Genomic DNA, 25,806 nt, shown 5'->3' on the forward strand with positions numbered 1-25,806 from the left:
CCATCTCATATTGCTCAAATAAACAGCAAACCTGGTTTCAAAAAACAGATAAAGCAACACCTCTCCCCTATTTGACCTAGGTAGTTTGTGTGTATGCATTGATATGTAGGCTACGTGTGCCTTTTACAAAATGTATGTTGTTCTGTCCTTGAGCTGTTCTTGTCTATTGATGTTCTGTGTTATGTCATTCTGTATTATGTTTTGTGTGGACCCCAGGAAGTAGATGCTGCTTTTGCAACAGCTAATGGGGATCCTAATAAAATACCAAATATAATGAACGTCCACTCGTGGCGTTCCACATTTGATTGATATTCGTACAAAATTCATTAAATCCTTTTGACATTCAGCACCTTAATTTTCTCTGACATGGTGGAACTATTGGGCATTCATGTGCTCCTGGGAAGTGGGAAACTAGGAAGTGGGAAGTCTGACGTGGAACTATTGGGCATTCATGTGCTCCTGGGAAGTGGGAAACTAGGAAGTGGGAAGTCTGACGTGGAACTATTGGGCATTCATGTGCTCCTGGGAAGTGGGAAACTAGGAAGTGGGAAGTCTGACGTGGAACTATTGGGCATTTTCTCAGAATTTCCCACTTGTAATTCCGATTTAGAGGGTCAGTCAAGCGAAATTTCCCACTGGGAACTAGGAGTTTATGATAAGTCCCTGGTTCGAATCCCAAAGCCAACTAGGGGAAAAATCACTTAACCCTAATTGCTCCTGTAAGTCTCTCTGGATAAGAGCGCTGTGCTAAATTAGTCAAATGTAAATAATGAGGTATCTAGTCTGGATTTAACCTCATAAGAAGATAGTTGAATCATATGGAGGTTTCATTTTGGTCTCTCTGTTTAACCAAATACTCTGTCTTTGGCAGGAGAGAGACCAGACTCTTACTCTGACAGCGGGAGTACTTCAGGGGAACCAGACCCAGAGATTCCCAAACCAGTGAAACCACACCACTGCACCCAATGTGGAAATACATTTTTCTCATCAGGGGACCTGAAAAAGCATAAGAGAACACACACTGTAGAAAGGCCTTTCCAATGCTCTCAGTGTGGAAAGCGATTTATCCAGTCATCACATTTGAAAGAGCATAAGAGAATACACACAGGAGAGAAGCCTTTCCAATGCTCCCAGTGTGGAAATAGTTTTACCCGGTTAAGGGGCCTGAATAGGCATAAAGGAATACACACAGGAGAGAAGCCTTACCACTGTTGTCATTGTGGACAGAGTTTTAGGTGGTTAGTGACCCTGAAAACACATGAGAGGACACATACTGGAGAGAAGCCTTTCCAATGCTCCCAGTGTGGGAATGCTTTTACACGGTTAGAGAAGCTGAAAGAACATGAGAGAATTCACACTGGTGAAAAGCCTTTCCAATGCTTGCAATGTGAAAAGAGATTTATCCAGTCATGGAATCTCAAAGAGCATGAGAGGATACACACAGGAGAGAAGCCTTTCCAATGCTTTCAGTGTGGAAAGAGTTTTACCCGGTTAAGGTACCTGAGTAAGCATAAAGAAATACACACGGGAGCGAAGCCCTACCACTGTTCTCATTGTGGACAGAGTTTTAGGTGGTTAGTAAGACTTAAAACACATGAAAGAATACACACAGGAGAGAACCTTTCAACTGCTCTCAATGTGGAATTACTTTTACCTTGTTAGGGAGCCTGAAATCACACCAGAGGACACATGATAAAAGCCATACCACTGCTCTCATTGTGGAAAGAGAACATGAAATCACATGATCGAATATAGAGGCCGGGGCCATATTTGCGAACATAAGCAAGCATATGAAGTTAAATGGTTTTCATGCACAAGATGCATATCAGCCAATGAAAAGTGTTGATTCACTTACATGTGACTGACCGCTAATTTGTAGCTGCTCCCATCAGATAACATTAGCCTTATGCTAACCTCCCCAGGTGACAGTGATTACATCCTGGCACAACGTCTGCCTCAGCCAATCAATTATCTTAGATATTCTATACACCAACCAATGGTATTTCTTTAAAAAAAATAGGTCAACCCTGGCCATGTGTTTTTATGGGGGGAAAAAAGATAAATCGGGTCCTTGCATACAAAAAAAAGTTTAGCGTTGTTAAAAAAACAAAGAGCCTTATGGATTTATCATCTAGTGTAACAGTCATGTAGTCTATCGTCAGTGGTGGATCATCCCAACTGTCAAACTTATGGAAAAGCAAAGAGATTACCTTTCTTAGGTTCTAATATTCAGAGTTAAAACTCAAAGGAGACTCTGAAAGCTTTATAACCAAGTTCATTCTTCCCAGAGGGCCAATAGAGCTGCATCAGACAAAGACGTTGTTCACACAAGCACTGATATTTAACCCCCCCGTCATCACTCATCCATGTCTCTCTCCCCTTATCAAGCACTGATATTTAACCCCCCGTCATCACTCATCCATGTCTCTCCCCTTATCAAGCACTGATATTTAACCCTTCCTCCCAGGCTGAGTCTCCTCTTGTTCATCTGAACCTACATTGTATCTTTACTGCTAGGCAGGAAACTTAGTGATACGGGCCATAAACTTGTCTTTCTCCCTTAACGTGACCTGACCTCGACCCCCGTCATCACTCATCCATGGCTCTCTCCCCTTATCAATGCTTGCCACGTGAGATCGCTTTCCCTGCACTCAGCACATTCCAAGATTAATTGCATCCACTATATACTTTCCTCCTACAGATAACCCTTCACTTCTGGTGTAGTTTAGGAGTCCCAAGTTTAGGAGTTAGTACCCAGAATCCATCAGCATAATAGAAAATGACTCAAGTGAAAGTCACTCAGTAAAATACAACTTGAGTAAAAGTCTAAAGTGTTTGGTTTTAAATGTACTTATGTATAAATAATTTCAAATTCCTTATATTTAAGCAAACCAGAAGACACCATTTTCTTGTTTTTTTAAATGTATGGATAGCCAGGGGCACACTCCAACACTTATATTTACAAATGACGCATTTGTGTTTAGAGAGACAGATCAGAGGCAGTTGGGATGACCATGGATGTTCTCTTCCTTAGTGCGTGAATTTGACAATTCTCCTGTCCCGCTAAGCATTCAAAATGTTCAGAGTACTTGTGGTGGTGTCAGGGAAATGCATCATTTTCTTTAGGAATGTAGTAAAAGTTGTCAAAAATATTAACAGTAAAATAACATACAGATACCCCCCCCCCCCCCAAAAAAAATGTCTTAAGTAGTACTTTAAAGTATTTTTACTTAAGTACTTTATACTACTGGCTATCGCTATCATCATCACTTCTAGGTGGCACACACTGCTAAAGCTTTTTAACCGTGGGGCTCGAGTCCACCTCACATCAAGCTTTTTAACCGTGGGGCTCGAGTCCACCTCACATCAAGCTTTTTAACCGTGGGGGCTCGAGTCCACCTCGTATCAAGCTTTTTAACCGTGGGCTCGAGTCCACCTCGCATCAAGCTTTTTAACCGTGGGGCTCGAGTCCACCTCACATCAAGCTTTTTAACCGTGGGGCTCGAGTCCACCTCACATCAAGCTTTTTAACCGTGGGGTTCGAGTCCACCTCGCATCAAGCTTTTTAACCGTGGGGTTCGAGTCCACCTCGCATCAAGCTTTTTAACCGTGGGGGTTCGAGTCCACCTCGCATCAAGCTTTTTAACCGTGGGGTATTGAGGAAAAAACTGTTCAACGTCGGTCCTTGATGCTCGACCCAAAACGCGTGTGACGAAGTGGATTATTCTAATAATGCATAAACTATCAAATATTGTAGGCCTGCGTCTTAAGTGTAGCCTACATACGAATATACTGTGGCAGACCAAGGGGGGTTGGGTCAAAACAGTTACACAGATCAGACACGGACAGAGAAGGATTAGCTCAGTTTCAAAGGTGTTTATTAAAGGAATAGGTCTCCCCCATGAGACCCTCTCCGAGATACCATCTTCTGGGCTCCGGGGTCTTGCTGTATCCTGCGGGGATCAAAAAACTGAACTCACTCCTGTTACCTCGGCAACCGTCCCAAACTATACGGGAGTCCTTTCTTCCCCCACTCTCTCCCCTGTGTGCTGTCCTTCCGGCAGCATTATGGGACTTGTACATCTGGTGAGCAATCAGCCCTTGATTACTCACTAACTCCCAATCAGCCCAAATTAGTCCTGGCCGGAGAGCCCGTCGAGACCTGGCACGTCCAGCAGATGGAGCCAGCGCCTCGTGATGTTTTACTCCGTCTGTCAGCAGGCCCTCGACGAGTCTCCCCCTGGTGGCTGACCTGCAGTACGCCACAATACAAATGACAGCCAAATGTTATTATAAAATGTATAGAGAACGTCAGCCTGCATTTAGGTGTACGCGTCCATGTACTATAGCCTATGCAATATGATTATTATGCAATAGCAGTGTGTTGCTATAGCCTATGCAATATGATTATTATGCAATAGCAGTGTGTTGCTAAAGAAAGAGGTAGCTCCTTATTAGGTTCATTCTTCAATTTTGGGGCAGCAGGGTAGCCTAGTGGTTAGAGCATTGGACTAGTAACTGGAAGGTTGCAAGTTCAAACCTGACAAAGCTGACAAATCTGTCGTTCTGCCCCTGAACAAGTCAGTTAACCCACTGTTCCTAGGCCGTCATTGAAAATAAGAATTTGTTTTTAACTGACTTGTCTGGTTAAATAAAGGTCAAATAAAAAGGCAAAAAAATGGTGGTATGGCCAGTAGGCCATGTAACCAATCATAGCCCTCCATTTACTTGTATCATTAAAACATCTTGCAAATCACCAGCAGAAGGTGAACTTTTTGAATTCATTTTCACATTCATTCTGTTGGTAAAGCTTTACAAATTGAATCGTACAGTGCCTTGCGAAAGTATTCGGCCCCCTTGAACTTTGCGACCTTTTGCCACATTTCAGGCTTCAAACATAAAGATATAAAACTGTATTTTTTTGTGAAGAATCAACAACAAGTGGGACACAATCATGAAGTGGAACGACATTTATTGGATATTTCAAACTTTTTTAACAAATCAAAAACTGAAAAATTGGGCGTGCAAAATTATTCAGCCCCTTTACTTTCAGTGCAGAAAACTCTCTCAAGCTGTCCCTTTTCAACACAATACACGTGATCGTTGCTTTAATGACCAGAACAACATGCTGTTGGACTGAGGTTTGTTAGACACTTCAATCCAGGATGCAAGTGTTGAAACAGGTCTAACCACTTCTAGCGATTTTAATTGGCTGATGCACTTGTGCCAGGATATAAGCAGTACTAGCTGTTGAAGTTAGCATAGGGCTGATGTGACTACAATTTAGCGTTTTGGCCATCAACACATTTAATTGGCTGTTAAGCATTTTTGTGCACTATAACCCATTTGTACTGAAACAAAAAATATAAAATGCAACATGCAACAATTTAAAAGATTTTTACTGAGTTGCAGTTCATAGAAGGAAATCAGTCCATTAATAAATTGATTAGGCCCTAATCTACAGATTTCACATGACTGGGTAGGGGCGCAGCCATGGGTGGGTTTAGGAGGGCATAGGCCCACCCACTGAGGAGCCAGGACCAGCCAAACAGAATTAGTTTTTCCTCCACAAAAGGGCTTTATTACAGACAGAAATACTCAGTGGGTGGGCCTATGCCTCAGAAGATCCCGCAGGTGAAGAAGCCGGATGTGGATGCCCTGGGCTGGCGTGGTTACACATGCTCTGCGGTTGTGAGGCTGGTTGACGTACTGCCAAATTCTCTAAAACAACGTTGGAGGCGGCTCATGGTAGAGAAATGAACATCAATTCTCTGGCAACAGCTCTAGTGGATATTCCTGCAGTCAGCATGCCAATTGCACGCTCACTCAAAACTTGAGACATCTGAAGGCATTGTGTTGTGTGACAAAACTGCACATTTTAGAGTGGCCTTTTATTGTCCCCAGCACAAGATGCACCTGTGTAATGATGTAACCTTTATTTAACTAGGAAATTGTGGGCCAATTGTGTGCCGCCCTATGGGATTCCCATTCACAGCCAGATGTAATACAGCCTGGATTCGAACCAGGGACTGTAGTGATGCCTCTTGCACTGAGATGCAGTGCCTAAGAAACCTGCGCTACTCGGGATCATGCTGTTTAATCAGCTTCTTGAAATGCCACACCTGTTGTCAAGTGGATGGATTATCTTGGCAAGGAGTAATGCTCACTAATAGGGATGTAAATAAAATTGTGCACAACATTTGAGAGAAATAAGCTTTTTGTGCAAATGGAACATTTCCGGGATCTTTTATTTCAGCTCATGAAACATTTTGGACCAACACTTTACATGTTGCATTTTTGTTCAGTATAACTTGAAATGCTTGCTTATGTTCACGTATAGCCCGCTGTTTTACCGACACATGGTTTTTGACTGAAAATGTGTGTGTTTGTTTATGCAACATGAAATCAAAGTGTCTACACTGAGTCAGGGGTCTTCAACAGATCGATCACAAGCCATCTCAATCCAATTGAACGTCTGTGGGATGAGACGTAACGAGCTATTCGGGGTGGAGATTCACTACCAGCCAACTTGACACAAGTGTGGGAAGCATTGCGGTCAACATGAGCCATTATCCCTGTGGAATATTTTTGACACCTTGTAGAGTCCATGCCCTGACGAATTGAGGCTGTTCTGAGGGCAAAAGGGGGTGTAAACTCAATATTAGTAATGTGTCCAATAGTGGATGTTTATTATATATATCGACATGATGTATTGTATCAAACACATGAATGGAATGGAATCAAACACATGAATGGAATGGTATCAAACACATGAATGGAATGGTATCAAACACATGAATGGAATGGTATCAAACACATGAATGGAATGTTTGATACCATTCCATTCACTCCATTCCGGCCATCATTATGAGCCATCCTCCCCTCAGCAGCCTCCACTGATCTGTAGTAGATATTAGGTATGTTTTAAATTCTTACTCATAAACATTTTGAACTAATCAACGCTTGGTTTCCTTTTTACGTCTCAATATAATGTTTTTCTTTAATAAAATAAATGAAAAATATATGTTTTTTCTGAATTTCTTTTACTTTCCCTTAATTTCGTTACCCACTCCAGTCAGCAGATGGCGATGTGCATCTTTCAGGCGATACTGCTAGTGTGACTTTTAAGTTTATTTACAATGACGGCCTACACCAGCCAAACCTGGACCACCCTGGGGGCAATCGTGCGCCGCCCTATGGGACTCCCAATCACGGCCGGTTGTGATACAGCCTATAATCGAACCAGACCCTTCTGAGTATTCCCTACAATACGTTTACTGCGGCACATCGAACCAGACCCTTCTGAGTATTCACTACAATACTTTTACTGCGGCACACATAATAGTTTTTTTTTCTCTATAAGCCAATATGTACCTGTAGAAAAGGCCCATGGAGTTGGTGGAATACTCCTTTAATTGATTGCCATTTACTCAGCTGGGCCAGGGGAGCTTTAATTAGGTCATGTGGAAATGTCAGACAGATCTTAACTCCATAAAAGGAGGAAATTGCCATCGCCTGATCTCGCTGCTTTCTCTTCCTTAACTCCATCTGATCCAGAAGTTCTGTGCGTCCATGAATCCACCACGTAAGTCGACCGACTCTTACCTTTCATCTGAATTGTCTGTGGCGATCGGGAGAGTGGGCCATTCAGTTATTGTTAATAGTTATTACCGCGGAGCGCGGCTTGGAGCGCGGCTTGGAGCGCGGCTTGGAGCGCGGCTTCAAACATATTGTGTAATGTGAATTGTCAATGATCACGGCCCTACGGATCCTCATAGGCCAATTATGCAACCGATATGGTTCATATGTATTGAAATGAATTATATGTACACATGAAGACAATTGAAAGAGTGAAATGAGAAACGTCATTGTTTGCTAACTGATTGACTTTGATGGGGATTATAGATTGTATCACCATTCACTGTTTGTATTCTTTCATGATTTATGATAAATAGTTACGAGCCTAAATGTCTCGCGGATGATTACTATTGACTGAATGAACTGAACTGTTGACCTCCCTAACTTGTGTTAATAATGAATGATATGATTTGATCTTTGATTATGAATCTGATTGGATACATGTTATTTGTTTCCTTTGTGATGCACCACAGACTACTCAGTAAATATACCACTTTATGGTTAAAGGAATTCCTGCCTCAGTCTCATCCATTCCTCTGTCACCTGACACGTGACCACCTGTTCACCTTCACTGTCAGTCATCCTACCTGTCCAGCTACCCACACAGATTCCGCTAATCTTTCAGTACCGTTGTTTCATATAGAGTGATTCGCGTTGGGGCATTTATTTGACCTTGGAACATGTTTTAAAACCCTAATTTAATACAAATGTCACTTAAATATGAATAATTGTTCATGTTTAGACAATTATTTTTCATATATAATTAATGAATACAAGTTATTGACACGCTATTTAGAAAAATGTAGACATTCCATAACCCCGGGAAGTTTTAGTGTAGCTGACGAGACGCAGAGCTAGTGCCGCTTTCAAAACATTTGGGAACTCGGAAAAATACGATCTTCAGGTCGGAAAGTCGGAGCTCTAAAAAGAGGCCCGAGTTCCCAAGTTGGAATTCCGAGTTGAATGACCGTTCAAATCGACTTTTCCCAGTCGGAGCTAGTTCCCCCCCCCCCCCCCCCCCCCCCCCTTATTTCCCAGTTGTGTTGAACGCACTGAATCGGAAGTCGGAGATTTCCGAATTCCCAGTTGTTTTGTACGCAGCATAGAATTGTACCGCAGGCATCACAGAGGTCAGATGCTGTGGTGGCGGCTGCAGAGAAGTACTTGGGTGTATGAGATTTTACTACAAGGTGTTTTGAGCGATAGTGTCCCGTCCTCCCAGGCTACTGTCCTGGTGTAGGATCAGATAGGTCCAAAGTAGTGGAATAGTGATGAGTTTTTAATGGGTGTGGGATTAGTTGCTAGGTCTTTTTTATTTCAGTGTAAAGAATTCATACTACAGTGTAGGCTGATACACAGCCATACAGTAGGTGGCGGTATAACACCTATAACATTTGTTTGCAGACCGCCATAATACCAAAGAAGAAGCAGACGCTGCTCTTGTCAGCCATCTCGTTAGCTTGCTAGCCAACATAGCAGAAACATTTGAGCCCTTTAGACACTTTCAGTGACGGTTAGCCACTGTGTTTTAACTTTAAACCCACTTCTGTCGTATCTACTAGTTACCCCATTTACTGTCATGTGTACGCTGTTGCTGTTAGTTAGCTAGCTGGCTTGTTAAATTGGCAGTAGCACTAGGCTAGTCGCTAATTCTAACTAGCTAGCTAAGTGACATCCTCGACCATGAGTTCACTGAGTTACTTGCACCCTGCTAAAGAAGAGGAGGCATGCTGGGCGGAAGAAGAAGCTCTCGTGAAAGTGGAGAGGAGGCTGTTAAACAAGAAGTAGAGGATGAGGCTGTTTCAGTAGACATTTCAGTGAAAGAAGAGGAATAAGCTTTCAGAGTGAAAGAGGAGGATGTTAATGTGAAAGAAGAAGAAGAGGAGGATGTTAATGTGAAAGAAGAAGAAGAAGAGGATGTTAATGTGAAAGAAGAAGAAGAGGAGGATGTTAATGTGAAAGAAGAAGAAGAGGAGGATGTTAATGTGAAAGAAGAAGAAGAGGAGGATGTTAATGTGAAAGAAGAAGAAGAGGAGGATGTTAATGTGAAAGAAGAAGAAGAGGAGGATGTTAATGTGAAAGAAGAAGAAGAGGAGGATGTTAATGTGAAAGAAGAAGAAGAGGATGTTAATGTGAAAGAAGGAGAAGAGGAGGATGTTAATGTGAAAGAAGAAGAAGAGGAGGATGTTAATGTGAAAGAAGAAGAAGAGGAGGATGTTAATGTGAAAGAAGAAGAGGAGGATGTTAATGTGAAAGAAGAAGAAGAGGAGGATGTTAATGTGAAAGAAGAAGAAGAGGAGGATGTTAATGTGAAAGAAGAAGAAGAGGAGGATGTTAATGTGAAAGAAGAAGAAGAGGAGGATGTTAATGTGAAAGAAGAAGAAGAGGAGGTTGGATGCAGTTTTTGTAGTGAAAGGAGGAGGGGGAGGATGACTGACAAATAAGTTTTGGAATTGAAGGAGGGGGAGATTGTCACATTAGAGGAGACTGGAGATTTAATGAACACCAGTGAGTGCTGTCTTAAAAACATGGGCACAAACGCTACTGTTGTTGAACTGTGTGGCTTTAAAAGGGCATTCATCTACACACATTTTATTTGATCACATATACATATTTGTAGATGTTGTCCCAGGTGTAGAAATGCTTATGTTTCCAGCTCCAACAGTGCAGTAATACCTAGCAAAACTTAATACCAAACAATACACACAAATCCAAAACATTTGGAGAGAGAGATTGCAGTAATACCTAGCAAAACTTAATACCAAACAATACACACAAATCCAAAACATTTGGAGAGAGAAATTAAGAAGTATCAGAACGAGCAATTGCCAGAGTCCAGAATATAAATATATATAATGGTGTTTATGGACAGTATCTGAATAAAAACGGTGGGTACAGCGTTAGTTATCATCGGCAGACTCGACAGCCTTGGTTTCTCAAATGATTGCCTCGCCTGGTTCACCAACTACTTCTCTGATAGAGTTCAGTGTGTCAAATCGGAGGGTCTGCTGTCCGGACCTCTGGCAGTCTCTATGGGGGTGCCACAGGGTTAAATTCTTGGACCGACTCTCTTCTCTGTATACATCAATGAGGTCGCTCTTGCTGCTGGTGAGTCTCTGATCCACCTCTACGCAGACGACACCATTCTGTATACTTCTGGCCCTTCTTTGGACACTCTGTTAACAACCCTCCAGGCAAGCTTCAATGCCATACAACTCTCCTTCCGTGGCCTCCAATTGCTCTTAAATACAGGTAAAACTAAATGCATGCTCTTCAACCGATCGCTACCTGTACCTACCCGCCTGTCCAACATTACTACTCTGGACGGCTCCGACTTAGAATACGTGGACAACTACAAATACTTAGGTGTCTGGTTAGACTGTAAACTCTCCTTCCAGACCCATATCAAACATCTCCAATCCAAAGTTAAATCTAGAATTGGCTTCCTATTTCGCAACAAAGCATCCTTCACTCATGCTGCCAAACATACCCTTGTAAAACTGACCATCCTACCAATCCTCGACTTTGGCGATGTCATTTACAAAATAGCCTCCAATACCCTACTCAACAAATTGGATGCAGTCTATCACAGTGCAATCCGTTTTGTCACCAAAGCCCCATATACTACCCACCATTGCGACCTGTACGCTCTCGTTGGCTGGCCCTCGCTTCATACTCGTCGCCAAAACCACTGGCTCCATGTAATCTACAAGACCCTGCTAGGTAAAGTCCCCCCTTATCTCAGCTCGCTGGTCACCATTGCATCTCCCACCTGTAGCACACGCTCCAGCAGGTATATCTCTCTAGTCACCCCCAAAACCAATTCTTTCTTTGGCCGCCTCTCCTTCCAGTTCTCTGCTGCCAATGACTGGAACGAACTACAAAAATCTCTGAAACTGGAAACACTTATCTCCCTCACTAGCTTTAAGCACCAACTGTCAGAGCAGCTCACAGATTACTGCACCTGTACATAGCCCACCTATAATTTAGCCCAAACAACTACCTCTTTCCCTACTGTATTTAATGTATTTATTTATTTTGCTCCTTTGCACCCCCATTATTTTTATTTCTACTTTGCACATTCTCCCATTGCAAATCTACCATTCCAGTGTTTTACTTGCTATATTGTATCTACTTTGCCACCATGGCCTTTTTGCCTTTACCTCCCTTCTCTCACCTCATTTGCTCACATCGTATATAGACTTGTTTATACTGTATTATTGACTGTATGTTTGTTTTACTCCATGTGTAACTCTGTCGTTGTATGTGTCGAACTGCTTTGCTTTATCTTGGCCAGGTCGCAATTGTAAATGAGAACTTGTTCTCAACTTGCCTACCTGGTTAAATAAAAGTGAAATAAAAATAAAATAAATAAATAAAATATATAGGATGAGCCATAACTAGAATACACTATATACATATGAAGTGGGTAAAACACTATGTAAATATTAAAGTGACCAGTGTTCAATGACTATGTACACAGGGCAGCAGTCTCTATGGTGCAGGGTAGAGTATCGGGTGGTAGCCGGGTGGTAACAGTGACTAAGTTCAGGGCAGGGTACTGGTAGGAGGCCTGCTAGTGGTGAATATTTAACTCTCTGATGGCATGGAGATAGAAGCTGTTTTTCAGTGTGTCTGTCCCAGCTTTGATGCAGCTGTACTGCCGCCGGCCTTCTAGATGGTAGAAGGGTGAACATGCTGTGGCTCGGGATCCTTGATGATTCTTGGCAATTCTTGGCCTTCCTGTGACACCAGGTGCTGTAGATGTCCTGGAGGGCAGTGTGCCCCCTGGTAATGTGTTGGGCTGACCGCACCACCCTCTGGAGAGCACTGCGATTGCAAACGGTGCAATTGCTGTACCAGGCGGTGATACAGCCCAGCAGGATGCTCTCGATGGTGCATCTGTAGAAGTTTGTCAGGGTTTTAGGGTCTTTAGCCTCCTGAGGTTGAAGAGTTGCTTTTGCGCCTTCTTCACCACCCTGTCTTTGTGAATTAACCATTTTAGGTTGTCGGTGATGTGCAAGCAGAGGAACTTAACTTTTGACTGTGGCCCATTGATATGATAGGGGCATGTTCTCTCTGCTGTCGCCTGAAGTCCCCGATCAGCTCCTTGGTTTTGTTGACGTTGAGGGAGAGGTTATATTCCTGGCACCACTCCGCCAGGGCCCTCACCACCTCCCTTTAAGCTGTCTCATTGTTGCTGGTAATCAGGTCTACCACTGTTGTATTGTCAGTAAACTTGATGATTGAGTTGGAGACTAGAAGCTAATTGGTAATAACGTCAAAATATTTTTTCAGAGTGGAGCTTAGTTTATAAATTGCCTGGCTGGGCTGATGGGACAGTGGATGTGTAGAATGGAACTGTCTACAGGCATTACCTGTGGATCATCGTGATTAACTAACAGCTATCAACCATTCAGCATTCAAGATCCAAATGTACCATTTTATGAGGGATCTAGTCTGGATTAAACCTCATAGTTTAATCATGTGGCGGTTTCAGTTAGGGCTGTTTAACCAAATACTCTGTTTGTATTTGGCAGGAGAGAGGCCAGACTCTCACTCTGACAGCGGGAAGAGTCCTTCAAGGGAACCAGACCCAGAGACGCCCAAACCAGCGGGACGACACCACACCTCCCATTGTGGAAAGAGTTTTAAGAGGTTATGGACACTAAAAGAGCATGGGAGAACACACACAGGAGAAAAGCCTAACCACCGCTCAGACTTTGGGAAGAGGTTTTGCCAGATAGACAGCCTGAAACGACATAAGAGAACACACACAGGAGAAAATCCTCACCACTGCTTCCAGTGTGGCAAGAGTTTTACCCGTTTATGTTACCTGAAAATACATGAGCGAATACACTCTGGAGTGAAGCCTCATCACTGTTCCCAATGTGGACAGAGTTTTACCCATTCAGGGAGCCTGAAAAAACACGAGAAAACACACTCAGCAGAGAAGACCTACCACTGCTCCCAGTGTAGAAAAATATTTATCAGTTTATGGTACCTGAGAACGCATGAGAGGGCACACACAGGAGAGAAGCCATATCACTGTTCCCACTGTGAAAAGAGTTTTACCCAGTTAGCGAACCTAAGAACACATGAGAGGGTACACACAGGAGAGAAGCCGTACCACTGTTCCTATTGTGAAAAGAGTTTTACATGGTGGGGGTGCCTGAAAAAGCATGAGTGGATACACACGCGTGAAAAGCCCTACCAGTGCTCCTTGTGTGGAAAGAGTTTTACCCAGTTAGGAAACCTGAACCAGCATGAGAGGACACACACAGGAGGGGATAAGGCCTACCACTGCTCCCAGTGTGAAAAGAGTTTTACCCGGTTAAGGCATCTGAATAAGCACGAAAGAATACATACACAGGAGGAGAAGACATACCACTGCTCTCAATGTGGAAAGACATTTTCCCAGCCAGAGGACCTGAAATCACATGAGAGAATAGAGAGGCTGTGTTCTGACTTATTTTTTGATTGAGAATTGTGTTTTTGTTTATGCCACACTAAACCAAATTGTATGTATGAAAGCTTTCGAAAAAAAGAATAGGTCTACTTTTTAATTTTTTTTATCGAGACCATGATCATATATATATAAAAAATCTGATATTAACATTTTGTTTTGATTAGGAACTTTGATTGATTGGATAGTATCAAGCCTTTTAGATGTTCATTTTATATGATTTTTGGGATATTTCAAAATGTAAATAATGAAGTAGATTTATTGGAAGTTGCATTTCTTTTGTTTTAACCTTTAATCTCGTTTCATTTCGTTCATTTGTCTACGATTCATCATCAAGCTAAAAGTTGTATGAAAATGTGACGACGTAGTTCTGATGACGTTAAGTCGTTGACATGAAAAAACATTCACTACCTCGTGAATATTCCCATTGGTATTATTCCACCGTGTCAGAGAGAACTCGGGTGTTGATTGTAAAAAAGGATTTGATTAATGCAAAATATTGTGTTTGAAATTTTTTTAATGTGGAACACCAATAGATCATTATATACATCTACATGATGTATTGTTACACCATACAGGAGCAGTATAGACCTAGTCTGTTCATTATATACATCTACATGATGTATTGTTACACCATGTAGGAGCAGTATAGACCTAGTCTGTTCATTATATACATGATGTATTGTTACACCATGTAGGAGCAGTATAGACCTAGTCTGTTCATTATATACATCTACATGATGTATTGTTACACCATGCAGGAGCAGTATAGACCTAGTCTGTTCATTATATATATATCTACATTCAATCTGTTTTCCACTCAGGTTATGAATATGTTATTGCAACATTAAAGGTTCTAAATGATGTCACCATTGCCCTTGATTCTAAGCAATGTTGTGCTGCTATTTCTATTGGCTTGGCCAAAGCTTTTGATACGGTAGACCATTCCATTCTTGTGGGCCGGCTAAGGAGTATTGGTGTCTCTGAGGGCTCTTTGGCCTGGTTTGCTAACTACTGCTCTCAAAGAGTGTAGTGTATAAAGTCAGAACATCTGCTGTCTCTGTCACTGCCTGTCACCAAGGGAGTACCCCAAGGCTCAATCCTAGGCCCCACACTCTTCTCAATTTACATCAACAAACAAAGCTCAGGCAGTAGAATGCTCTCTCACCCATTTATATGCAGATGATAGTCTTATACTCAGCTGGCCCCTCCCCGGATTTTGTGTTAAACACTCTACAACAAAGCTTTCTTAATGTCCAACAAGCTTTCTCTGCCCTTAACCTTGTTCTGTACACCTCCAAAACAAAGGTCATGTGGTTTGGTAGGAAGAATTCCCCTCCCCACCGGTGTGATTACATAACCTCTGAGGGTTTAGAGCTTGATGTAGTCACCTCATACAAGTACTTGGGAGTATGGCTAGACGGTACACTTTCCTTCTCTCAGCACATATCAAAGCTGCAGGCTAAAGTTAAATCTAGACTTGGTTTCCTCTATCATAATCGTTCCTCTTTCACCCCAGCTGCCAAACTAACCCTGATTCAGATGACCATCCTACCCATGCTAGATTACAGAGACTTAATTTCTAGATCGACAGGTAAGGGCACTCTCAAGCGGCTAGATGTTTTTTACCATTCGGCCATCAGATTTGCCACCAATGCTCCTTATAGGACACATCACTGCACTCTATACTCCTCTGTAAGCTGGTCATCTCTGTATACCTGGCGCAAGACCCACTGGTTGATGCTTATTTATAAAAACCCTCTTAGGCCTCACTCCCCCCTATCTGACATACCTACTGCAGCCCTCATCCTCCACATACAACACCCGTTCTGCCAGTCACATTCTGTTAAAGGTCCTCAAAGCACACACATCCCTGGGTCGCTCCTCTTTTCAGTTCGCTGCAGCTAGCGACTGGAATGAGCTGCAACAAACACTCAAACTGGACAGTTTTATCTCCATCTCTTCATTCAAAGACTCCGTCATGGACACTCTTACTGACAGGTTTATCTCCATCTCTTCATTCACCGACTCCATCATAGACACTCTTACTGACAGGTTTATCTCCATCTCTTCATTCACAGACTCCATCATGGACACTCTTACTGACAGGTTTATCTCCATCTCTTCATTCACAGACTCCATCATAGACACTCTTACTGACAGGTTTATCTCCATCTCTTCATTCACAGACTCCATCATGGACACTCTTACTGACAGTTGTGGCTGCTTCACGTGATGTATTGTTGGCTCTACCTTCTTGCCCTTTGTGCTGTTGTCTGTGCCCAATAATGTTTGTACCATGTTTTGTGCTGCTACCATGTTGCTGTCATGTGGTGTTGCTACCATGCTGTGTTGTCATGTGCTGCTGCCTTGCTATGTTGTTCTTAGGTCTCTATGTAGTTTTGTGGTGTCTCTCTTGTCGTGATGTGTTTTGTCCTATTTTTTTTTATTTAATTTGTTTTTAATCCCATCCCTGCAGAAGGCCTTTTGGTAGGCCGTCATTGTAAATAATAATTTGTTATTAAAACTTCTTAGTGATCGGCGTCCTGTTAACGGGACAGTTGTAAATCACGCAGCGCCTCGCAGATTTTAGAGAAACAACAAATGTCGGTACATATAAGTGTCTTATTTCGGCTGAAAGCTTAAATTCTCGTTAATATAACTGCACTGTCCAATTTACAGTAGCTGCAAAAAAAAATGCCATGCTATTGTTTGAGGAGAGCTCCTAACAACAAATTGATAAATTCCCCTCTGAAGGTGAAATGTGTTCTTTCATTCTGAAATCTTGCTCTGGTTTATCATCCAAAGGGTCACAGAGAAAACATGAAGTGTCCTTTTAAAAAGGTCCATATAGCACGATCAATTTTGTATTTCCACTCGTTCAATTTGCAAAGAAAGGAATCTGAAAATTTAACCCTAAACGTTGTTTCAACCAGTCAAGTCACATTTGTATGTACTCCTCAGAGATCCTAGAACGTAACCGGACTCCAGTATATCATTAGGGGTGTAGGATATTCTATAGGATACAACATTTCGGTCAGCGAGCGACGCCTTCATGTCATGCCGATGACGCGGCCGGTCTTCATTTGATCAAATCAAATCAAATGTATCTATATAGCCGTTCTTACATCAGCTGATTTATCAAAGTGCTGTACAGAAACGCAGCCTAAAACCCCAAACCGCAAGCAATGCAGGTGTAGAAGCACGGTGGCTAGGAAAAACTCCCTAGAAAGGCCAAAACCTAGGAAGAAACCTAGAGAGAAACCAGGCTATGAGGGGTGGCCAGTCCTCTTCTGGCTGTGCCGGGTGGAGATTATAACAGAACATGGCCAAGATGTTCAAATGTTCATAAATGACCAGCATGGTCAAATAATAATAATCACAGTAGTTGTCGTGGGTGCAACAAGTCAGCACCTCAGGAGTAAATGTCCGTTGGCTTTTCATAGCCGATCATTGAGAGTATCTCTACCGCTCCTGCTGTCTCTAGAGAGTTGAAAACAGCAGGTCTGGGACAGGTAGCACGTCCCGTGAACAGGTCAGGGTTCCATAGCCGCAGGCAGAACAATTGAAACTGGAGCAGCAGTTTTAGTGCTTTATCCGGGTAGACGGAAAGTAGTGCATTGCAGTAGTCTAACCTGGATGAATGGATACATTTTTCTGCAACATTTTTGGACAGAAAGTGTCTGATTTTTTTGCAATGTTACGTAGATGGAAAAAAAGCTGTCCTTGAAACAGTCTTGATATGTTCGTCAAAAGAGAGATCAGGGTCCAGAGTAACGCCGAGGTCCTTCACAGTTTTATTTGAGACGACTGTACAACCATCAAGATTAATTGTCAGATTCAACAGAAGATCTCTTTGTTTCTTGGGACCTAGAACGAGCATCTCTGTTAGCTAGATAGCCAATGATTAACCTTGTGCGACAGGATGCCTTTTCCTTTTGGACAAAATTATAAGAATATTGGCTATCTAGCTAGCTTTGTTTGACTCCGATTGGTGCTTATTTGACAAAGGTACACACCCTGATCTCTCTTTTGACAAACATATCAAGACTGTTTCAAGGACAGCTTTTTTTCCATCTACTTAACATTGCAAAAATCAGAAACTTTGAAAACTGGTTGTTTTGCAAATGTTGAACTTATAAAATGGCTACTAATACTAGAAAAGCTCAATCAAAGTCCAAGTATAGAGATTTGACGATGTTCTCGGCTCTAGGAAGAGTCTTGGTGGTTCCAAACTTCTTCCATTTAAGATGGAGGCCACTTTGTTCTTAAGGACCTTCAATGCTGCAGACATTTATTTTTGTTACCCTTCCCCACATCTGTGCTTCGACACAATCCCCTCGACCTCATGGCTTGTTTTTTTTTTTTTTTTTTGCTGAACTGTCAACTGTGGGACCTTATATAGACAGGGGTGTGTCTTTCCAAATCATGTCCAATCAATTCAATTTACCACAGGTGGGATCCAATCAAGTTGTAGAAACATCTCAAGGATGATCAATGGAAACAGGATGCAACCTGAGCTCAGTTGTGAGTCTCATAGCAAAGGGTCTGAATACTTATGTAAATAAGGTATTTATGTTGTTTTAAAATATGCCTAAAAACCTGTTTTTTTTTAGGTCCTCATTATGGGGTATGACACATTACTATGGTATAATCAAGCATGACCCAATACTATGGCAACACTAAGCATTAACTATTACTATGACGTCAACAAGCATGACGGATTACTATGGCAACACCAAGCGTGGCAGATTACTATGGCAACACCAAGCATGACAGATTACTATGGCAACACCAAGCATGACAGATTACTATGGCAACACCAAACATGACAGATTACTAGTGCTCAGGAAGAATCATTATGCTTATATGGGGAAACAGGAGTGAAAAATGTAGAGGAGAGGTGATTAAGGGAGTGGGAACAGGTGTGGAGGGAAGGGGTGTGGAGGGAAGGGGTGTGGCCTTTGGTAATTGGAGGCAATTAGTGTCATGTATGTAGGAGTGCCATAACCCTTCACAACAGTAAGTGTTGAAGATAATGGACCTATGTAATTAGTGCTGCACTCTCATGGAAGCCAATTGAGATTATATATTATATTATAACATTGGCTTAGCTAGGTTTTTTTTAACAATTACTATTCTAGTTTATAATGTACATACTCATATTCAGGTCTAAGTCTAGAAATATTGTCTGTACATTTTTATGACATTGTTTTCGTTTGTTTCTAAACTCCGTTACCCACTAGTCAGCAGCAGGCGATGTGAGTCTTTCAGGTGGCGCTTCTTGGGTGACGTATAATCTAGTGGACGGGACACATCTTCAACAACAACAACAACAAAGCTACCGACTCAACCCCTTCGGCAGCTTGCTAGCCAACATAAAACCGAAACATTGAAGTTCTTTTTAAACACAATCCTGTTAACGTATATACCAGTTAACTTAAGTAATTTGCTTGTTCAATTTGTTGACATTTTTACTCAGTCTAGCACTAAGCTAGTCGCTAATGCAAACTAGCTAACAACCCCAACCATGAGCTCACTAAACTATTCCTCCCCTGCTAAAGAAGATGATGTCTGCTGGGCGGAGAGAGAAGCTCTGGGGCTGAACATTGTCGTGAAAGAGGAGGATATTACAGTAAAAGGAGAGGAAGAAGCTTCCAGAACGATAAAGGAGGAAGATCATGTTACATTTGGAGTGGAAGAGGGGATAGAGGCTGTCACAGTGGAAGAGGAGTGGGTAGAAGATTTCAGAATAAAAAAGGAAGAGGAGGAGGATGTTATAGTGAAAGAAGAGGAAGAACCTTCTAGCGTGGAAGAGGAGGCTATCTCAATAAAAGAGGAGGAAGACGTTTTGGGAGTGAAAGAGGAGGAGGAGACTGAAAAAGATCTGATTAACACCAGTAAGTATAGCTTATTTTTGTCCTGCAGATGCGCACAAAAAAAAGGAATAACTTGTGGGGAACTTTTATTTTGACACGAGGTAAGCAGAGAGGAAGTGTCTCTCCAAAACACCCATGTTTGTAAAGTATGTTTAATAATATACTATCATATACAAAAGTATGTGGACACCCCTTCAAATTAGTGGATTCAGCTATTTCAGCCACACCTGTTGTACACCTGTATAAAATCGAGCACACCGCCATGCAATCTCCATAGACAAACGTTGGGAGTAGAATGGCCTTATTGAAGAGCTCAGTGACTTTCAACATGGCACCGTCATAGGATGGCACCTTTCCAACAAGTCAGTTCGAAAAATGTCTGCCCTGCCAGAGATGCCCCGGTCTACTGTAAGTGCTGTTATGTATTTTTATTTAATGGGGTTTATTATGGATCCCCATTAGCTGCTGCCCAGGCAGAGGCTACTCTTCCTGGGGTTTATTATGGATCCCCATTAGCTGCTGCCCAGGCAGAGGCTACTCTTCCTGGGGTTTATTATGGATCCCCATTAGCTGCTGCCCAGGCAGAGGCTACTCTTCCTGGGGTTTATTATGGATCCCCATTAGCTGCTGCCCAGGCAGAGGCTACTCTTCCTGGGGTTTATTATAGATCCCCATTAGCTGCTGCCCAGGCAGAGGCTACTCTTCCTGGGGTTTATTATGGATCCCCATTAGCTGCTGCCCAGGCAGAGGCTACTCTTCCTGGGGTTTATTATGGATCCCCATTAGCTGCTGCCCAGGCAGAGGCTACTCTTCCTGGGGTTTATTATGGATCCCCATTAGCTGCTGCCCAGGCAGAGGCTACTCTTCCTGGGGTTTATTATGGATCCCAATTAGTTCCTGCCAAGGCAGAGGCTACTCTTCCTGGGGTTTATTATGGATCCCCATTAGCTGCTGCCCAGGCAGAGGCTACTCTTCCTGGGGTTTATTATGGATCCCCATTAGCTGCTGCCCAGGCAGAGGCTACTCTTCCTGGGGTTTATTATGGATCCCCATTAGCTGCTGCCCAGGCAGAGGCTACTCTTCCTGGGGTTTATTATGGATCCCCATTAGCTGCTGCCCAGGCAGAGGCTACTCTTCCTGGGGTTTATTATGGATCCCCATTAGCTGCTGCCCAGGCAGAGGCTACTCTTCCTGGGGTTTATTATGGATCCCCATTAGCTGCTGCCCAGGCAGAGGCTACTCTTCCTGGGGTTTATTATGGATCCCCATTAGTTCCTGCCCAGGCAGAGGCTACTCTTCCTGGGGTTATTATGGATCCCCATTAGCTGCTGCCCAGGCAGAGGCTACTCTTCCTGGGGTTTATTATGGATCCCCATTAGCTGCTGCCCAGGCAGAGGCTACTCTTCCTGGGGTTTATTATGGATCCCCATTAGCTGCTGCCCAGGCAGAGGCTACTCTTCCTGGGGTTTATTATGGATCCCCATTAGCTGCTGCCCAGGCAGAGGCTACTCTTCCTGGGGTTTATTATGGATCCCCATTAGCTGCTGCCCAGGCAGAGGCTACTCTTCCTGGGGTTTATTATGGATCCCCATTAGCTGCTGCCCAGACAGAGGCTACTCTTCCTGGGGTTTATTATGGATCCCCATTAGCTGCTGCCCAGACAGAGGCTACTCTTCCTGGGGTTTATTATGGATCCCCATTAGCTGCTGCCCAGGCAGAGGCTACTCTTCCTGGGGTTTATTATGGATCCCCATTAGCTGCTGCCCAGGCAGAGGCTACTCTTCCTGGGGTTTATTATGGATCCCCATTAGTTCTTGCCAAGGCAGCGGCTACTCTTCCTGCGGTTTATTAGGGATCCCCATTAGTTCCTGCCAAGGCAACAGCTACTCTTCCTGGGGTTTATTAGGGATCCCCATTAGTTCCTGCCAAGGCAACAGCTACTCTTCCTGGGGTTTATTAGGGATCCCCATTAGTTATACTATAAGGTATAGGGAGACACGTAGTCCTTAATTAGGTCCTTAATATTTCAGCTATAAGGGAGACACATAGTCCTTCATTAGGTCCTTAATATTTCAGCTATAAGGGAGACACGTAGTCCTTAATTAGGTCCTTAATATTTCAGCTATAAGGGAGACACGTAGTCCTTAATTAGGTCCTTAATATTTCAGCTATAAGGGAGACATGTAGTCTTTAATATTTCAGCTATAAGGTATAGGGAGACACAGTCCTTAATTAGGTCCTTAATATTTCATCTATAAGGTATAGGGAGACACGTAGTCCTTAATTAGGTCCTTAATATTTCAGCTATAAGGTATAGGGAGACACGTAGTCCTTAATTAGGTCCTTAATATTTCAGCTATAAGGTATAGGGAGACACGTAGTCCTTAATATTTCAGCTATAAGGTATAGGGAGACACGTAGTCCTTAATATTTCAGCTATAAGGTATAGGGAGACACGTAGTCCTTAATATTTCCGCTATAAGGGAGACACCTAGTCCTTTAATAGGTCCTTAATATTTCAGCTATAAGGTATAGGGAGAGACGTAGTCCTTAATTAGGTCTTTAATATTTCAGCTATAAGGTATAGGGAGACACGTAGTCCTTAATTAGGTCCTTAATATTTCTGCTATAAGGGAGACACATAGTCCTTTAATAGGTCCTTAATATTTCAGCTATAAGGTATAGGGAGACACGTAGTCCTGTGATAGGTCCTTAATATTTCAGCTATAAGGTATAGGGAGACACTTAATTAGGTCCTTAATATTTCAGCTATAAGGGAGACACGTAGTCCTTAATTAGGTCCTTAATATTTCAGCTATAGAGGAGACACAGTCCTTAATTAGGTCCTTAATATTTCAGCTATAAGGTATAGGGAAACACGTAGTCCTTAATATTTCAGCTATAAGGTATAGGGAGACACGTAGTCCTTAATTAGGTCCTTAATATTTCAGCTATAAGGGAGACACGTAGTCCTTAATTAGGTCCTTAATTTTTCAGCTATAAGGGAGACACAGTCCTTAATTAGGTTCTTAATATTTCAGCTATAAGGTATAGGAAGACACGTAGTCCTTAATTAGGTCCTTAATATTTCAGCTATAAGGTATAGGGAGACACAGTCCTTAATTAGGTCCTTAATATTTCAGCTATAAGGGAGACACGTAGTCCTTAATTAGGTCCTTAATATTTCCGCTATAAGGGAGACACGTAGTCCTTAATATTTCAGCTATAAGGGAGACATGTAGTCCTTAATATTTCAGCTATAAGGTATAGGGTGACACGTAGTCCTTAATTAGGTCCTTAATATTTCAGCTATAAGGTATAGGGAGACACGTAGTCCTTAATTAGGTCCTTAATATTTCAGCTATAAGGTACAGGGAGACACGTAGTCCTTAATTAGGTCCTTAATATTTCAGTTATAAGGTATAGGGAGACACGTAGTCCTTAATTAGGTCCTTAATATTTCAGCTATAAGGTATAGGGAGACACATAGTCCTTTAATTAGGTCCTTAATATTTCAGCTATAAGGTAGACACGTAGTTCTTTAATTAGGTCCTTAATATTTCAGCTATAAGGGAGACACGTAGTCCTGTGATAGGTCCTTAATATTTCAGCTATAAGGTATAGGGAGACACGTAGTCCTGTGATAGGTCCTTAATATTTCAGCTATAAGGTATAGGGAGACACTTAGTCCTTAATTAGGTCCTTAATATTTCAGCTATAAGGTATAGGGAGACACATAGTCCTTAATTAGGTCCTTAATATTTCCACTATAAGGTATAGGGAGACACATAGTCCTTTAATGGGTCCTTAATATTTCAGCTATAAGGTATAGGGAGGCAAGTCACCCTAATGGCTCTTGTGAGTCTCTCTGGATAAGAGCTAAATGACTAAAATGTCAAACTGTTCTGATTGAAATCTCTCCACATTTTGTGTCCTTTATTATTACAACTAATGTCTGATTTCGTGACATTTGGTTGAAATCTTGACTTTCAGTTTCTTTTCAAATGAGGAAGAGGACAGAATCAAGACAACCAATTATAATTTTGATTTGGATTAAACAACCTAAAATGCTGAGCTCAGGTTATTGAGGGATCTATTCTGGATTAAACCTCAGAGGAAGACAGTTTTATCATGTGCAGGAGTTATTCAGGTCCCTGTTTAGTATTTACCTAAATACACTGTTTGTCTTTGGCAGGAGAGAGACCACACTCTCACTCTGACAGCAGGAAGAGTACTTCAGGGGAACAAGACCTAGAGACGCCCAAACCAGTGAGACCACACCAGTGTCCCCACTGTGTAAAGAGTTTTAAGTGGTTATGTTACCTAAAAGAACATGAAAGAATACACACAGGAGAAAAGCCTTTCCAATGTTCCCAGTGTGATAAAAGTTTTACCCAATTAGGGAGCCTGAAAATACACGAGAGATCACACACAAGAGAGAAACCTTACCACTGTTCCCACTGTGAAAATACTTTTTTCTCATCAGGGGACCTGCTAAAGCATAAAAGAATACACACTGCAGAGAGGCCCTACCGATGTTCCCAGTGTGGAAAGAGTTTTATCCAGTTAGGGAACCTGAAAAGGCATTTGAGAACACACACAGGGGAGAAGCCCTACCACTGCTCATACTGTGAAAAGATATTTACCCAGCTAGTGAACCTAAAAAGGCATGAGAGGACACACAAAGGTGAAAAACCTTTCCAATGTTCCCAGTGTGAAAAGAGTTTTACAGAGTTTGGGAGCATGAAAAGACACGAGAGAATACATACAGGGGAGAAGCCTTACCACTGCTCCCAGTGTGAAATGAGATTTTCCTCATCATGGTGCCTAAAATCACACAAGAGGACACACTCAGGAGAGAAGCTTTTCCAATGCTCTCAGTGTGTAAAGAGTTATACCCGGTTAGGGGACCTGAAAAGACATGAGAGGACACACACAGGATGAGCCTCATCACCGCTCCCAGTGTTGCAAGAGTTTTATCTGGTTAGGGAGCCTGAATAATACACTCTGAAGAGAAGCTTTACCACTGCTCCCACTGTGCATTTAAACTTACATGGTTAAAGCAACTGAAAGAGCATGTAAGTCCACACCTGAGAGAAACGTTATCAATGCTCCCAGTGTGGAAAGAGATATGAAGTCAAATTATAAAAATCAGACTAAAAAATAAATGTGTTTTTTTATTTCAACACATGACCTGAATATGGAGTATGTCAGAAAGAATGTAGATGTTCTGTGATTAAATTGCCCATTTTAAACTCACACTCTGTGTGTATCTGTGTGTGTCATTCCTGGAGCCCTACAGAGGGGTATACTACGACACGAGATAGAGGAGATGGTGGAATAGAGGCGATGGAGATAAATGGTGGAATAGAGGAGATGGAGATAGATGGAGGAGATATGAGATGGAGATAGATATAGGAGATTGGAGATATAGGAGATGTAGCTAGATATAGGAGATGGAGATAGATCGAGGGGATATAGGAGGTGGAGATAGATAGATGGGGTAGAGGAGAGGGAGATGGAGATAGATGGAGGGGTAGAAGAGATGGAAGTAGAGGAGATGGAGATAGATAGTGGGGTAGATAAGGTATAAGAGATAGAGAATATGTAGTTTGGAAGGTGTCCTTAATGTTATGTACACTCCCAACTGGTAAAAAAGAATCTTAAGAATAAAACATGAGTTGATCACCTGCAGTACCACCGTGGACCACAGGTTAGTACTCTAGGTAATGCAACGAGGCTACAGTTCAATCCAATGGAGAAGATAGGCATTTTTGACATCATACTTTTACATCAAATTGATTAAAACAAATAAACAAGATG

General features: G+C 42.2%; 3 protein-coding genes across 5 annotated transcripts in view; all 3 read left to right on the forward strand.

Moving 5' to 3' along the window:
- Nucleotides 1–14,972, forward strand: part of LOC110487159 (uncharacterized) — a 22,737-nt gene extending 7,765 nt beyond the window's left edge. Inside the window, exons 1-2 of one of the 3 annotated variants that reach the window (XM_090194871.1) lie at nt 10,127–10,146; nt 13,179–14,245. In XM_090194871.1, the coding sequence (XP_090050997.1) occupies nt 10,137–10,146; nt 13,179–14,122 (954 nt within the window). In that variant the 5' untranslated portion in view covers nt 10,127–10,136 and the 3' untranslated portion in view covers nt 14,123–14,245. Of the gene's footprint in view, nt 1–871; nt 2,106–10,126; nt 10,147–13,178 lie in introns of those variants that run through there. The other 2 variants (XM_036942272.2, XM_090194870.1) reach the window with 2 other exon arrangements.
- Nucleotides 9,322–10,104, forward strand: LOC149978683 (uncharacterized). The gene is made up of 2 exons (XM_090194523.1): nt 9,322–9,422; nt 9,482–10,104. The coding sequence occupies exons 1-2, from the start codon at nt 9,322–9,324 to the stop codon at nt 10,080–10,082; spliced, it is 702 nt and encodes a 233-aa protein (XP_090050649.1). The 3' UTR covers nt 10,083–10,104.
- A 4,425-nt stretch (nt 14,973–19,397) lies between the features above and the next one.
- LOC118938411 (uncharacterized) lies at nt 19,398–25,242 on the forward strand. Its single transcript, XM_036942282.2, has 2 exons — nt 19,398–20,004; nt 24,179–25,242. The coding sequence occupies exons 1-2, from the start codon at nt 19,635–19,637 to the stop codon at nt 24,925–24,927; spliced, it is 1,119 nt and encodes a 372-aa protein (XP_036798177.2). The 5' UTR covers nt 19,398–19,634; the 3' UTR covers nt 24,928–25,242.
- The last annotated feature ends 564 nt before the right edge of the window (nt 25,243–25,806 follow it).

The sequence above is a fragment of the Oncorhynchus mykiss genome, chromosome 13, assembly GCF_057628025.1.
Source record: "Oncorhynchus mykiss isolate SJ-2025 chromosome 13, ASM5762802v1, whole genome shotgun sequence".
NCBI classification, from domain to species: Eukaryota; Metazoa; Chordata; class Actinopteri; order Salmoniformes; family Salmonidae; genus Oncorhynchus; species Oncorhynchus mykiss.

Coding starts and splice junctions, on each gene's coding strand:
- LOC149978683 (XM_090194523.1), top strand. CDS start 9,322: ATGAGTTCACTGAGTTACTTGCACCCTGCTAAAGAAGAGGAGGCATGC. Junction 9,423..9,481: donor AGGAGGCTGTTAAACAAGAA/GTAGAGGATGAG, acceptor ATAAGCTTTCAG/AGTGAAAGAGGAGGATGTTA.
- LOC118938411 (XM_036942282.2), top strand. CDS start 19,635: ATGAGCTCACTAAACTATTCCTCCCCTGCTAAAGAAGATGATGTCTGC. Junction 20,005..24,178: donor AAAAGATCTGATTAACACCA/GTAAGTATAGCT, acceptor TGTCTTTGGCAG/GAGAGAGACCACACTCTCAC.